Source organism: Athene noctua, chromosome 3 (genome assembly GCF_965140245.1).
Source record: "Athene noctua chromosome 3, bAthNoc1.hap1.1, whole genome shotgun sequence".
NCBI classification, from domain to species: Eukaryota; Metazoa; Chordata; class Aves; order Strigiformes; family Strigidae; genus Athene; species Athene noctua.
Genome location: NC_134039.1, coordinates 41,781,323 through 41,798,248, shown reverse-complemented (window position 1 = coordinate 41,798,248; position 16,926 = coordinate 41,781,323). Strand labels below are relative to the sequence as shown.

The 16,926-nt window shown below is 41.1% G+C and overlaps 1 protein-coding gene across 1 annotated transcript in view; it reads left to right on the top strand.

The window, feature by feature from the left end:
- TMTC2 (transmembrane O-mannosyltransferase targeting cadherins 2) overlaps nucleotides 1–16,926 on the top strand; it is a 292,156-nt gene that overhangs the window by 255,404 nt on the left and 19,826 nt on the right. The window contains exon 11 of the mRNA XM_074902779.1: nucleotides 4,309–4,372. Coding sequence (XP_074758880.1) covers nucleotides 4,309–4,372 — 64 coding nt within the window. The remainder of the gene's footprint in view (nucleotides 1–4,308; nucleotides 4,373–16,926) is intronic.

The window sequence follows — 16,926 nt, the reverse complement described above, 5'->3', positions numbered from 1 at the left end:
ATTCTACCAGTGATCTACTGTTGAATTAGAAAGGAATTATCTTGCCCTCCTGTCATAATCCTGTTTCCACCATTAGCCAAAGCAGTGCTGTTAGATTCAGAAACATGTAGACGTTTGTTCAGAATTATGAGCAAATTTTCAAATTTGGATAACAGTTGGTTTGGCTGGAAAGCAATCACAACATTTCTTCCACATTTTTTCTACTCTAGTGCTAGATTACTTTCCTTCTTTAAATCCCTTAACTCTCTGAGAAAGTTGTTTAAAATGCAACCTAAATAAAGATTGACATGTTTTGAAAATTTTTAACTGGAATACTGCAGGTTAATTTCTTTCCCCTTAAATTTGCAACAAAGCTATTAACTATGTCCAAAGGCAGTAGCTGTATTTATAGATAGCCTGTTCTCAGTTTAGTAGTCACAAGAAAGACTTCTGCTCCTTCTGTCAGGTATTCCAACACTATTTACTTCTGCCCTTTGTGACTAAATCCAAAGTCAGGGAAAAAAACCTGAGTTCTGTTTGTATTATGAGAGACCTCCCTGTTCCTAATTTCACAAACATAGTTACTAATTTTTTGCCTAAATGACTTCTGTAGGATCCTGATAATGCAATGCCAAATGAATCAAGTCACCTGTATTAGGGGTGAGATTTCAGGTGCATTAAATTAATTTCTTTGCAACAGTCTGGTAACTTTTAACTTGCATAGTACTTGCCTGTAAAATTTGTTTTCTTAACAAATTTGTTTTCCAGACAGCTTCATTCAAGGGTCATGTAGCTGTTTGGGTGGTTCTTCTTGAAACAGTAACTGGTCAAGTGTTTTACTTTTGTAGTATTTGCTATGCTCTTGCTTACTAGCAGTTTGAAGTCTTTCAGCAAAGCTAGATACAGTTTAATGGCATGTAGTGAAGCATGTATTTGTAATGCCATATGGTGGCTGTAGCTTCATTGACTGAGTCATGTATTAATAGTGCTAAATTTCAGTGCTGAGGTGAGCTGCCGTTACATAGGTTTTTGGAAATTACTTTTAGAATAAGGAATGGCAGTGTGGTGACACCACTGTACTAATTAGAAACAGGAAAAGAGCTTCATGTTGTCTCCAAATAAGAGCTTTGAAGAAGAGCTTTGCTTAAAAGCACGTTTTATGGGAATACTTGGGGGTTTTATGTTTCTGTAAGTGGGAAACACATTACATGAAGTTACAGCATGTTTATTGGATATTTGAAAACAGAAGTCTAAATTAGAACAATCTTCTAATGGTCTTCATTTTTCTTAAGATTCATTAGTCTTAAATGGTCTTCGGTTTTCAGTGAATTTCTGTGAGAGTATTTTGGCTCTCCAAAGTACACTGACTGTTCAAACACACACTTGCTGGCACTGTCTCACAGGCAAAGGTTTATCCTATGTTACTGTCTAAACAGATTTTATTAATTCCTTAATTACTGTCCATGGTCTTAAATATATATCTATAGGTATGTGTGTATGGCTAAGCATATAGTCTATTTAAATTCTATTAAGAACAATGTGGATGAAGGGTTACACGTATGGAATGTGATTATGATTTGTTGTGACACAAAAAGGTCCATTAAGAATGCCAAGTATAAACATTCAGTATTTTAAAATAGGAATCTCTTTTGAAGAAAACTTTTTTATAGCTGGATCGACATCCATGATTTTACTTTAAAAAAAAAAGATCGACAGTCTGAACCCTATACAGTCAATAGGCAGGTTAAAAATTACCCTTTCCTATTCATGTTTATGTATCTAAACAAGTCAGCATTGGTGGTGTGTGTCTCTTAAAGCAGTATTTTTTCCAGTTATCAAAATAGAGATGCAAAAGCTGGGTGCAAGCTGAATATAACTGGGTGTAAGGAAAACCTAAGAGTGATGTGTAGGTCTGGAGGCTCAGGTTAAGAGATATGAGAGAATAAAAAGATGAGACATTTCTGTCCCTTAAAGTAAGATTGAATGTCAGGTGTTAATGTGGGAAATCGCTGTGTTTTCAAGGTCAGTAGTCATGAAAAGATTTAGGAGAGAGGTTGAAATATAGTTTGGAACTATTGAAAGGATTCTTGTCTTCCAAATTTGTCTTTGCTTCCTTTCCTTCCTTTCTGTTTTATTATCAGCATTTTATCTAGTTTTACTCTAATATGAATTATGTTTTCTTTGCTAGTGTCCTTCCATTGTTTGACATTGATCCAGGGCCCCTTACTGCTCAGTGGCATAGGGTTACTGCAATTTCCTACCTCTGTGCCTTTAATTTTTCTTAAAGGAAAGCAGTTCCAGGGCTTAACGTAATGAATTTCTAGTTTAGATTTCCAGGGAAAATGGGAACTAGAATTCTTCTGTATCTTAACTAAGAAAATGTTGCTGAATGCCCCAGAAATAGAACTGGCATTTTCCTGACCAGATTAGTGTGGTGTTCGTTCATTTCTATAAACAGTTTTAATGGAGAACTATAAATTCAAACTGATTTAAACTTAGGAATTAATGATCCATGTTTCAAGATGTACATGTGGGAGGCAAGCAAGCCATGTATTTCCACTTGGCTAAAAGGGGACAAGATTTTAATTTGCTCCATGTTCACATGCCAACAACACCTTTTGTATCTGCCTTCTGAGTAAGGCACCTTGTTTATGGTACAGAATTTCACCATGTACAGAAATGCTTTCTGAATGTTCTGTTCAAACAGGACAAAAAAAGCTCTGTGATAGGTTTGATTTTATGTGCCTTGTAGTAAATCCTGAATTTCGGAAGTATGAGATTATTTTTTTTTCCAGTTATTGCAAGTGCTACTAATGCCCAGCAGGAGTGATTCAGAAGCATGTTAAATGAATATTTTTAGACATTAAATCGTTTTTAACCACTACAACCACTGAGTTGATGGTACATGTGCAAAGTAATTTAAAACAGTTAACAGGTATAAACCAGGTTCTACTTGGCAAGTTGCTAGTCAGGAAGTTGTTTCAGCTTGTACATGAATTACATGAGAAACTTGAAAAGGATTATCCTTCCCCCGTTTCTCCTACCAAGACCAATAACTGTCAAAATGTGTTGTTTGGGATTCATTGACTGTCATGTAACTGATGTTTAAAATTTAGGAGGAAAATTAGAATACAGGTTGATCACTGAAAAACAAAGCATGTAAAACTCATGTAATGAACAAGGCAAAATCTCCAGATCAAGTATCAGTTGATTGATACTTTTCGAACTGCTCTCGGAAGGAGAAGAAAAAGGAAAAAAACCCACTAACCCTATTCAGTGTTATTCTTGTTTTCTAATTCTTTCATTTTGTATCACAGAAATTAATCACATAACAAACACAAATATGCTGAAGATTTCCTGTCCTAACTCTTCTATGCAGGGACCTAATTCTTCATAGAAAAAAAAAAAAAAAACAGATAACTTTAGCAGAAGATATGTAGCCTGCCTGAGAGTCCTGCTTGGTTGTTCTTAACATCTTCCTCATGATATGTATGCGATGAACTGATATTCATTGGTCCAGTAGCCAAAATGAATAATTGGAGGAAAATTAAGAAGGTGGAGAAAAAGGAGAAGAGTTAAAAAGGGCCTGTTGAGACAAAAATGTGTTTGTATTTCTATGGCAACATACTGCATTTTCATTTGAAGGCATTAAGCTGAAAACTCAGGAGAAGAAATAAAAAATAAACTGCTAGGAGAATGTAGATGTAAGAAAAAGAAAAAGAGTTGAGCTGATAGTGCTTCAGGTGCCCAGAAACTCATTCCCCTGGGATATGAGATCTAAGATCTCAGACTGATGTTGAGTAAATGTTGAAGTCAGAACTCTCTTTTCTAAATCAATTCCCTGAATCATTGGAACCTATTTTTTGAGAAATCATTGTATTCTCTAATTTATTTTCTTTTCTGGAATGATGTTCTTGGGGAGGCACAAAGAAAGGAACTGCATTATTGTATAATCTATAGCTTCATAATTTACCGTGAAAGTATGTCTATTACAAACAACAAGCCAGATTTTTCCTCTGGTAAAGACTAGTATGTCTCTGGTTTTGCCTCAGATGAGTGTTTGGCCTTCTGCATTTCTCTCCAGTGTGTACTCATATTTCAGAAATAAAAAGAAAATAAGGTACAAAAAATAGGCTTGTGATAATGGATCTTCTGAACTATAAAAACATCTTTTAGTTTGACATATTTTGTACACTTTTTTGGGTAGTATCCTTAAACACTGTGGAGTAGTTGCAGTATTTTTGTTTTAGCTGTGCTTTTTTAGGTATGATTTCTTTTTTAACCCAGGGAAAATGAGGTGTAATTATATTGTTTTTTCTGTCCTGATAGACAAGCCAGTCTCAATGAAGAGGCTGAGAAGTATTATGAAATGGCAGCAGGATTAAGACCTAACGTAAGTACCTTCTTAATGATATCCATTACTTAAATTGATGAATGTGCTGCAGTGCAGAACCCTTTGTGTTGAGGAAAAACTTCTTGATGGAGCATTTGATCTCTTGGCCTATATTATATTTGGAACCTTGAGGTTTGGAAAGCTTGCCTAAATTTAGCTATTTTCACTAGTAAAAGAGAATGAAAGGCTATTCTGTGATCCACTGTTTAAGGCATTTTAAATAATAGACATGCCTTTTTTGCTGTCATGAACATTTGGCAATCATTGTTGTTCAACAAACTTAAAGATGATTTTACCTCAGAGGTACTTACCTCTGAGGTTGTTGTACTTTGTCAAAGAAAGGCTTATTCCTTGAAGCAGAAATATGTAGGACTATGTGACCGTCCCTTTTTAAAAAGAAATGCTCATTTCAAATTTTATTGCATCAGGAACTAAAGGGATAAAATATATTTTTAACCGTTTTTTACTCAGTGTTATATTTCTTTTCAGTTACCTTCACATTTTGCAAAAAAAAATCATGAATACAAATGGGGCAGAATTTATTTTAAATACCTAATACTTTGTCTATGTAATAAACCAAATCTAAAACATGTTCCTGTCACAGAAATCTATAGTGCTAAATTTGAGGATACGTGTTAGCATTTTCAGTCAAGAAAAAAAAAGAAAAAACCCAAATTTAAAAAAAAAAAAAACCACACACACAAAACCAGAAAAAAACCAAACACACAGAAACCAAAAACCAGGCTTAAAAGGGAAGACCTTTTCAAGTCTAAGAATCAAAATAACACCAGCTACAACTCAAAACAAGCTAACAAAATATTATCCAAATCAACAAAAAAACTTATTCATATGAAATTACACACTTTTCACACCGTCTCTTAAAAAAATCCTCTAAAATGTATTTCTTTAATTTATATTTTCTGAGATAACATTTTAGACTTTTTGATTCTTTATGCTTCCAGATGCAAGACTATTTTATTTCTGAGTGGATACCTTAATGTTGAAAGAATTCCCTCAGTGGCCTCAAAGTTAGTACAGTTCCTCTTCTCTTTTCTGTAGTTCATTGTACTCTCAAAACATTTTTCAGGAACTCAGAAATGTATTTATTCTTGTATAACCATGTATGAATATAAGCATGAGGTTTTTCAGAGAGCTTTGGGAGTAACAGGACTTCTATCTCATGGCAGTGGCACTATGAAAGTTAGGTATTTCTAGGTATTGCTGACAAGATTTACATGGTAAGTCCTAAGTATCTTTTGTAGGATAATATCATCAGGACAGTTTATTATAGCAACTTTCTTATAACATATTTATTGAATCAGTGCTACTGAACAACACTTGCCCAGCTTGACTCCCAAGCACATGCCATTATCACCATATTACTGTGGAAATAAACAGGAGAAAGCACAAAGCACAATGGTTCTGTATGTATCTTCTTAAGCAGTGTAGTTCAGAGCAACTGTGTGCTTTTGAAGCACATCATGCAGACATCTCCACTTACTGCATTCTGGTTCACGTCATAAAGTAGTCTTGTATTGTACGAATGGGATTCCTTTGGTAGGAAACTAAACCGAAGATACATCCAGTATACTCTAGCAGTTAATGGGGCGATAGCCCAGTCCAAATTAAAACCAATGTATTGCTTGGCCATGGTTACCTTAGCACTAAATTGTTTTGATTTTTATTGCACTTTTTAGTGTAGACATATCCTTTTGTCTAAGTAAAAATTCATAGGAGGTCATGCAGCTATTTCTGGAGGTTTGTTGGCCCTGGGAATTCCTCGTACGGAGAGCAAAACATGGTTTTAACATTAAAGTGAGTGGTAAGATGATCATCTTGCATAGAAGTGTAATATTTTACTGATAGTGTAAGATATGTGTGTTTTGGAGGTAGGAATACAGCTTCCTTCTTTCCTCCCTCCCTCCCCCATTCCTGCTTTTCTTATAAGGATTTAATTTCCTTAATTTCTGTCGACTCTGAGGGTTCTTCAGTATTTTCTTTTTTAGAGAAAATATGTAACAGTTTTTCCGATCATCAGTCAAACTTGTTCATAATTCTTAGCTTATTATTCCACATTAAAATAGTTGTTCTCTGTTTAGACATAGTTGTATCTTGGTATAGATTTACTATGTACTTAATCAGAACAAAAATTAATCTTGCCTTTTAAGATTAAGAACTAGTAAGTACTGCTGTTCAGTTTTCTTTAAGAGATAATTTCACTTTTATCTTCAAGATGATAAAGTTTAACTTTCTGGTTAAGCATAGTATGCATATGGTTCATGAGTTTTTATAAATACTTTAATGATGCAGACTGGGAAAGAGATATCTGTTTTCATTGCCAGCATCAAATGTTAGAAGATGACTATACAAGGGCAATCTCTTGAGAATGCAAATCAATGGAAAATTTGTCAGCTTTCTCATACATACCTTTTTTCTTCTTATTAACTCTCAGATTTACTGTAGTAGTTTTGGAATGTGAGGAAAAGAAGCCACTCGAGGAGATTTTCTAAGTAGTAAGCAGTAAAATGCAGACATTGTAAGACATATTTCGATGAGTATGGAATGCAAACTAGTGAAATTCTGTGTACTTAATAGCTATTATACATTTGCAGTGGTAAATTAAATTTGCCCAGGACTATTCTCTAGTGTTGATCCAACTGTCTTCTCAGAGTGTGCCCAGGTACTGTCTGAGACTGCAAGGTCCCAGTCCAGAACTCTATAGAAACCAGTCTCGCAACTTGAAAATGTAGAGAATGTATTTCTAGTAGACTGAAATGTTCCTTGCCCACAGTTTCATTTATTTTGGATATAGCTTGTGTATCCTCCCATTGCCTTATGAATATAAAGGATCAGCAAAATTGTCTGAGTCAAGTTGTTAAAGAAATACCTTGACGCAAAATATAGTGCTGAAGGATTTTTTTTTTTTTAATGCATCGCTAATGGTCTGGCAACATTCCTTTGCAGAAAATTCAAAATGCTAGATGTATGAATGTGGTGTAATGTACAGATGCATGCATACACATAGTTCCATATATATGGCATGTATCTGTATGTATATTTGTTTAATATTAGTTGCCAAGAGGTCTCTTCCCAAATTCCATCTCAGTGAGAATACTGTGGCAGCACTGAAATCTCATTCTGTGCAGTGTATCAGCCTTGTTCCTAGAACAATTAAGTGCTAAAAGCATCTATTTGATAAGAACCTTCACCTTTCTGGTGCTTGAGACTGTACCTGTTAATGTTAGTGAATTTTGGATCAGGATGCCACATAAACTGGCTTTCTCTACTTTTTTTAAGCATTTTTTTCCCCCCAGTGGTTCCCCAATCACTCCTTCATATCCCAAGCTGAAGATCCATTTCTCTGTTACCAACTCCTTTCTTATTCACTGTACCAAGACACCTAAATTATCAGTTATTCTGTAGAATTAGATCCATGCCTAGCTCCTGAAAGATTTTCAGTTAGTGCAGCCTGAAATAAAACTCAGATTTCCACTCTCTTACAACCATTTCTTTACAAATGTTACATATTGTGTAGTGCCTCTAATATCACTATTATCAAATACCATCCTTAGCAGCAATAAGAGATGTTAGTAATACTACAAACTCTATCTTTTACAGATAATTAGTGAATTCAAATGCTCACTGAGCCTTCATGATACAATTTTGTTCTTGGCATTCTCACTCTGCTTTGCTTTCGCATCCCTTTCTTTGATTTTTCAGCTGTTCTTTTTGCTTTTGGAATGAAGCAATACTTAATATACAATACTTCCTCACCTGCTTCCCATTGTATAAACTCTTTGGATCCAGAAGTTGCCCTGCTGAGCTTTTCTATGCCCAAGTCCAGTTTAAATGGCCATCTGAGTTATGACTTTCAGAGCTACTTAGTTGGCTATTTCAGTGTTTATTCCAGACAGCAGACTCCACTCTTGCTTTTGTCTCCTAAACAAGCCTTCTTCTATTTCAGTGTCTCAAGACTGGAGTGCAACGGTGAGCAACCAACATACCTTCATGTCTGAGTCACTTTCTCATTTAACTAATCTATCTTTATAAAATTTGTGAAAAAGGAGGCTAAAAACATCCCCAGAAAAGTAGTATTCAGTTACAGGAGAAATAGAACTTCTCTGAAACATGCAAGCCCTTGGTTTTAAGAAAGCAAAAGTTTAAGTATTTTGGTTTTGTAGTATTGGGGGTGATTCATTCATCATTGAACTAATTCTGAAAGGACTGAAAAATACTGAAAATGTAATTTAATTTCTCTGTCAAAAGCTTTTTTACAATGAGTAAAGTATTTGCAAAATAATTATACCTGGTAAAAGAACAACTGACCACAGCATGGGTGTGTTCATAGAATCATAGAATGGTTTGGGTTGGAAGGGACCTTACAGACCATCTAGTTCCACCCCCCTGCCATGGGCAGGGACACCTTCCACTAGACCAGGTTGCTCAAAGCCCCGTCCAACCTGGCCTTGGACACTGCCAGGGACCAGGGATCCACAACCTCTCTGAGCAGCCTGTTCCAGTGTCCCACCACCCTCACAGTAAAGAACTTCTTTCTTATATCTAATCTAAAAATATATCCACTTCTTGAACATCATCTTCACTTTTGGATACAACTTCATTCTGCAAAGTGTTAAAAGAATTAAAGCACTTTGGTACAATAGCTGCACCAGCTGAAATGCAGCTTGGGTGCAAAGAAAAAACAAATCTAACTAGTATCACTAATATTCCAGATTTAGACCTGTTCTCTTAATAGCGTTGATTGGCCTTATTTGCAGTAGGTGCATATTTATCCTCTATGAAAGTAATTTCTATTAAAAATTCAGAAGAGCAGTATTTTCTGTATAGTGCTGCTGTGAAGATGGGAATAATTTGTCTTAAACTTCACTGAGGAAGTAAGCATTTTCAAGATTATGTCTATTTATTTCCAAATGGGCTTCACAGAGTTGACTTTCCCCTGGACAGCCAAGGAGGAGAGAGGAACCCAGGAAGCAGTTTGGAGAAGGAATGTACTTTTATTTGCTAGGAATCAGTTGTTACAGGACTCTCTTTTCCTCCTTTGACTCTGTAGGTAACCTACAGAGATTAGCTTCCCTAGCCCCTGGATCTTTTTGAATACTTTCAAAAAAATGCATTCCCACATTGTGTGTTTACCATGATCAGAACAAAATCATTTCAGAGCCTTCTTAGTGAGAAGCATGCATGTGTTTGTTCTAGCAATGTTGGCTTGGATGTATGTTAATCACATTAGTCTAATTTTAACAAATTCAGTTGCATGAAGAAATGAAAGTGTTAGTTTCTTGGACAGCAAGAGCTTTATGCAGTAATTATTCTGAGTGGGAGTATTGTTGAGGAAAGTATGTATTCAGGGATGGTTTCTAGGTGCCCTATATCTTGTAATACTCACAAAACCAGAAAGTTGTTTTAACAAGTTGTTAGACACTCTAAAATGTGAGCTTTAAGCTCACTTTGTTGTGGAAAAAACAGTCATCCAGAAACTCTCTTTATGTTGTCATTCTTTACAAGAATGTGAGATATTGACTTAAGCTTTAGTTTTTATTCAACTTTTAAGACATCGTTTGTGTAACAGAACTGCATTTCTAATTTTTTAAGCCTGAACTTGAAGCAGCCAATCTTTAAAAAGCTGCTCTAGAACCCCCACATATGGCCAGTGGCTCTTGAGAAGAAAGGGCACTTTGAAGTGTGACCTCAAGAGTATTAAATGAAAGAGAGCTCACTAGAGCCTTAAGACCTTAAGCCACCACCTTGAGCTGATTGGCTTAGAAGCATTTCTCAAGGAGGTGCCATGACCTGCAAGTCACTACCATCCCAACCACATATTAGTGCTGCTTGCAATCTGGAGCTCATGACAGCTTTAAGCCCCATGTCATTGGCACATTGTTAGAAACAGCTGTTTCCACTCTACCACTTCAAAAGAGCTTGATTAAATGTCTTACTGTAACAACATACATAAAGACGCACACATAGAATGAGGGGGAAAGGAGAAATGTACCTATAAGCAAAATAAATACAGTTTCCACTAGATGGTTTAATCACGATGTGGGGGACTAAATCATTTCTTGACTTGAAGGGTTTATGTAATCAGTTAACACGATATCATATTAAAAATCAGTTTCTACAAGTGCTTCTTTTATTTTTTTCCTCAGTGCTGTAAAACAGATTTCTTGTCAAACCCTACAGGCTTGCAATAAGCTCTACCTCAAGCTGTCTAACAATTGAAAGAAGAATGCTGGTGATTTCCCGATAATTGACTGTATTTTTATAGCCACCTTATAGATAACATGCTTTCAGTGCTTTCTTATGGAAAGTATTCATAATATATGGGGTTTATTCATGACAAGACTTCGAAAAATGAACATACTTCCAGTAGAACATGCATATTTAAAAAGTAAAGTCAATGCTGGATTTTGTCTTGAAATATATGTAACCAAGATCTGCTTTATTATATATTTTTTCCTTAGGTGTTTCCATGCCAGATTTCTCTATTTGACTTTCTCCTGAACATTAAGTAATTCTTTCATGTACCTTTACCAGTCTAGGAGTAATTGTGAGGGAGATGGCTTTAGGTCATTTTGCCAGCTCTGTTAAGGGCATGTCTTGTTATTGCCGTAGAGAATTTTCGTAAAACTTCTAAGAGCTCCTGCTATGTTAGTTCTGCTGCTGATGGCAGCAATGGATGGGTTAACAGTGATTCTTAAATTGTCTGCAGCTCATCCCAAGTTGACAAAAAACTGTCACTGTTTCATGCCTCTCTAGATCCAATGTCATCCTCACACTGCTCCAGAGATACTGCAGATCTCTCACCAGTGATGAATCTATTGCTCCTGCAGCAATTTTGAGCAGGTCTACCTATTCCTGTTATCCAAACCCAACTAGAGTGCCTTGTCATCATACTCTCATACTCTTGTTTTCTGGAGCATAGTACAGATAAATCTGACATAGTCTTCTAGAGAAACAGTACATATATGATTTTTACACCATGTATTATTGCCAGCAAAGCATCACACTTTCCAGTGAGAATCATTGTTTTAAAATGTTCTTCTGTCTGTTTACTTGTTTGTTCGAAGTAATGAACAGATGGCAATCTTTTATCTTTATGTATTGATGCCACGGAATGACTACAGAGCTGTATTTTTAGATAGTTAGCATGCATGAGATTCATCTGCTCAGTTGTCTTCCATTACTTCTATCTGCCTTTACAGAAAATACAAACATGAGGCAGGTGGAGCTTCTGCTGATTGCCTGCCTGCCCTCCGAGCTGCTTCCAGCTTCTCCTGACCTGTGTCAGGGCTGCACAGCTTCCCACTACCAGCACCAGCTGCTGCTAAGCCTTGCATTGTTTAAGATTTCCTCTCAAGTGTGCCAAACTTTCTGCCTCAATGATATGAATGGCTGTGGATTCCTTCCAGCCCAGCAGCACTCTTGGCCTCCTGAAAATACCTCCTTTCATTTCTTGTGGTGAAGGTGTGAGGAATAAGAAAACTTTCCAGGATCCAGTTCTTCCTTTTTTCCTGCTCTGCTGCTTCCTTGTGTTGGTTTAAGCCCTGCCGGTACCGGAGACCATGTTGCCGTTGCCCCTCCCCCACCCTCAGCTGGTCAGGCTGGCAGTGAGGCACAAACCCGGGTTAAAATAAGAAGAAATTTAATACAACAGTGTGATAAACAATCTGAACAACAACAGTAGCAATGATAACAACAATAAACAGCAATAACAGTAAACAAGACAAAATATATACAGAGAAATACCGCAAGTGGTTACGGAACAAACCCACCGTGAGCTCCCCACCACCAAAGCCACCAAGGAAAAAGTTCCCACGCTCGTACCTGACGCCAGCATGGTATGAATAACCCGGCTGGAGATCTCTTCCCCCTTCTCTGCTGGGGAAACTTAACCCTATCCTAGCTGAACCAGGACATAATCCACCCCTTTATTCTATACCATCTGCGTCATGTCCAGCTGCCATTTAGCAGTTAACAATAGCAAAATAACAATTAACAAAGGCACAGCATAATTCACGGCATGTTCTCACCCAGAATCAAGTCCCCCTGTGGTACACATCGGACCTCTCCATTGTCCTGCATCACCCACCAGGTACACCCATGTCCTTGAGCAAAAGCAATCCCGTGGGTGGGTTTGCCTTTACCTTTGCCTGGCGCAGGACTAAACCAGACCATTTTTCCCAATATATTCCTCAGGCACACCACAGGGACTTTATCCCCATCTACAGCACGTGGAGGTTTCGACTGAGCCGCACCAGCTTGACTGGCAGACCCTCTTGTGTTGACTAACCAGGTGGCCTTTGCTAGATGCATGTCCCAGTGTTTGAAGGTCCCACCTCCCAGTGCTTTCAATGTGGTTTTTAACAGTCCATTGTAGCGCTCGATCTTCCCAGAGGCTGGTGCGTGGTAGGGGATATGGTAGACCCACTCGATGCCGTGTTCTTCTGCCCAGGCACTTATGAGGTTGTTTCGGAAGTGGGTCCCGTTGTCTGACTCAATTCTCTCTGGGGTGCCGTGTCGCCACAGGACTTGGGTTTCAAGGCCCAGGATGGTGTTCCGGGCGGTGGCGTGGGGCGCTGGGTAAGTTTCAAGCCATCCAGTGGTTACTTCCACCATTGTGAGCACGTGGCGCTTCCTGTGGCGGGTCTGTGGCAGTGTGATGTAGTCGATCTGCCAGGCCTCTCCATATCTATATTTCAGCCATCGCTCTCCATTTTCTCTGGGGCTTCACCCACTTGGCATGTTTGATTGCTGCACACGTCTCACATCTGTGGATGATCTCTGCAATGGTGTCAATGGTGAGGTCCACCCCTCGATCTCGAGCCCACCTGTATGTTGCATCTCTACCTTGGTGGCCCGAGGTCTTGTGGGCCCACCGGGCTATGAACAGTTCACCTTTGCGCTGCCAGTCCAAGTCCACCTGAGCCACTCTAATCTTAGCAGCTTGGTCTGCCTGCTGGTTGTGTCGATGTTCCTCAGTGGCCCGACTCTTGGGGACGTGGGCATCCACATGGCGCACCTTCACAATGAGGTTTTCCACACGGGCTGTAATGTCCTGCCACATTTCAGCAGCCCAGACGGTTTTACCCTTACATTGCCAGTTGTTCTGCTTCCATTGCTGCAACCATTTCCACAGGGTATTCATCACTGCCCACGAGTCGGTGTAGAGGTAGAGCCTTGGCCACTTTTCCCGCTCAGCAATATCCAAAGCAATCTGGATGGCTTTCACCTCTGCGAACTGGCTCGATTCACCCTGTCCCTCAGCAGCTTCAGTGACCCGTCGTGTGGGACTCCATACAGCAGCCTTTCATCGTCGATGTTTTCCCACAATGCGACAAGACCCATCAGTGAACAGGGCATATCGCTTCTCCTCATCCGGCAGCTCGTTATATGGTGGGGCCTCCTTAGCACGTGTCACCTCCTGCTCTGGTGACATCCCGGAATCTTTGCTCTCTGGCCAGTTCATGATCACCTCTAATATCCCTGGGCGGCTGGGGTTCCCTATTCGAGCCCGTTGTGTTATCAATGCAACCCATTTACTCCATGTGTCATCTGTTGCATGATGCGTGGAGGAGGCCTTTCCTTTGAACATCCACCCCAGCACCGGCAGTCGGGGTGCCAGGAGGAGCTGTGTTTCAGTGCCGACCACTTCTGAGGCAGCCCGAATTCCTTCGTACGCTGCCAGTATCTCCTTCTCAGTTGGTGTATAATTAGCTTCAGAACCTTTGTATCCCCGGCTCCAAAAGCCTAGAGGTCGGCCTCGGGTCTCCCCAGGTGCTCTCTGCCAGAGGCTCCAGGTAGGGCCATTCTCCCCGGCTGTGGTGTAGAGCATGTTCTTAACCTCCTGCCCTTCCCGGACTGGCCCGAGGGCTATTGCTTGGGCAATCTCCCGTTTAATCTGTTCAAAGGATTGTTGTTGCTCAGGGCCCCATTCAAAACTGTTCTTCTTACGGGTTACATGGTACAGAGGGCTCACAATCAGGCTGTAGTTCGGGATGTGCATCCTCCAGAACCCCACAGTGCCCAGGAAAGACTGAGTCTCCTTTTTAGAGGTTGGTGGGTCCATGGCTGTGATCTTGTTTATCACCTCCACTGGGATGTGGCGACGCCCATCTTGTCATATTATCCCTAGGAATTGAATTTTCCATTCCAGGCCCCTTAACTTGCTTTTGCTTAATGGCAAAGCCGGCCTTCAGGAGGATCTCAGTTATCTTCTTCCCTTTCTCAAAGACTTCCTCGGTTGTGTCCCCCCATACAGTGACGTCATCAATGTACTGCAGGTGTTCTGGAGCCCCACCTTTCTCCAGTGCAGTATGGACCAGTCCATGGCAAATGGTGGAGCTGTGGTTCCACCCCTGGGGCAATCGATTCCAGGTGTACTGGATGCCTCTCCAAGTGAACGCAAACTGTGGCCTGCACTCTGGTGCTATCAGAATGGAGAAGAACGCGTTAGCAATGTCAGTCGTGGCGTACCACTTGGCTGCCTTCGACTCCAGTTCATACTGGAGCTTGAGCATGTTCGGCACTGCAGCACTCATTGCTGGCGTAACTTCATTCAGGCCACGGTAGTCCACAGTTAGCCTCCATGTGCCATTAGGCTTTCTCACTGGCCATATAGGGCTGTTGAAGGGTGAGTGAGTTTTGCTGATCACCTTCTGGCTTTCTAGTTGACGGATCAGCTGATGGATGGGGACCAGGGAATCTCGGTCGGTGCGGTACTGCTGCCGGTGCACCTTCCTGGTAGCAATCAGCACTCGCTGCTCCTCAACCTTAAGCCGCCCCACCACTGAGGGATCCTCTGAGAGGCCGGGTAAGGTGGACAACTGTTCAACCTCCTCCAGGGCAGCTACACCAAAAGCCCACCGGTACCCTTTTGGGGCTCTGAAGTACCCTCTCCTGAGACAGTCTATGCCCAGGATGCACGGGGCATCTGGGCCAGTCACAATGGGGTGCTTATGCCAGTCCTTCCCAGTCAGGCTCACTTCAGCTTCCAGTAGGGTCAGCTGTTGGGATCCCCCTGTCACTCTGGAGATGCAGATGGATTCAACCCCACTGTAGCTCGATGGCATCAGGGTGCACTGTGCGCCAGTGTCCACCAAAGCCTTATACTCTTTTGGGTCTGACGTGCCAGGCCATCGGATCCACACTGTCCAGTAAATCCGATTATCCCTTTCCTCCACCTGGCTGGAGGCAGGGCCCCTCTAATCCTGCTCATCATCACTCACTTCTTGTAAGAGTGATTTACTGGTCCCCTCAAGAGGGTCAGATATAACGGTCGCCATTCTATTCTGTCTGGGGGATTTCTGACTGGACACTGGAGTTGCGCTTTTCTTAGAGGACTCCCCTTTTGTGATGGTCTTCCCTTTCAGCTGCTCTACTCGTGCAGCTAGGGCGGCAGTGGGCTGTCCATCCCACCTCCTCATGTTTTCTCCATGGTCGTGGAGGAAAAACCACAGGGTGCCTCGTGGTGTGTACCTTCTGCTGCCTTTCTCTTGGGTGGGGAAACGTTTACTTCTAATGGCTGAGACATTAGCCCGTGCAGGTGGAACGTAGGACATGTCCTTTTCCACTTTCTGGATCCTCTGAGACAGTTCCTCCACAGCTGAGACCCAGGAATGTTGAGATGAAGGGAGATTTCCCTCCTATTGCCGGAGCTTGCCAACCACTCCATCCACTGTTAGAGTGTGGGTGTCTGTCCACCAGGACACTATTGCCAATGCTTTCGAGTGTGCTTCTGGTGCACTCTTCAGGAACTTTCACCACATCAGGTGTTTGCAAGGGGCCTGATCTGGGTCCATGGGTGACTGCTCATTATTCAGATCACCACAGATCATCTCAAACACAGCCAGTTCCCTGAGGTTCTGGATGCCTTTCTCAATGCTGGTCCATTTGCTTAGCTGACATAGGATATCATCCTTGTAGGGGTGCCTCTCCCTTACACTGAGCAGGAGTCGCTTCCAAAGGCTGAGGGTTTGAGTCTGTTTCCCTATTGCCTTATCAATGCCAGCATCCTTGGCCAAAGATCCCAGCTGCCTGGCCTCTCTCCCCTCATCTCAAAAGCACTGTCTCCATTGTCCCAGCATCGGAGCAGCCAGGTGCAAATCTGCTCGCCTTCCAGGCGGCCGAAATCTCTCCGCATATCTCGCAGCTCAGTCGGGGATAGAGATCGGACGATCACCTCTGGTCCTTCCTCCTGTTCCCGTGCTGGGCCTGGCTCATCCCCATCCCCCACTTTGCGAACTGACTTTCTGGTACATTTGGTTTTCTGTGTCAGGGCGACTGACACCGGCACTGGCTGACTCTCTGGCTGAGTTGCTGTGCTGGTGGAGGCGACTGATAGTGACTCTGCCTGTACCCTCGGCCCAGATACTGTACCAGTAAGTTCACTCTCAGGTTCTGTAGCCTTTTCTCCCCCTTGAGGGCAGTGGGTGGTATTAAAGAGGACACGGTATGCATGGGCAAGTCCCCAACACATTGCAGCGATTTGTGTCTCCTGGGTTTTGCCAGCTTGGTAACACACCCTTTCGAATCACTCC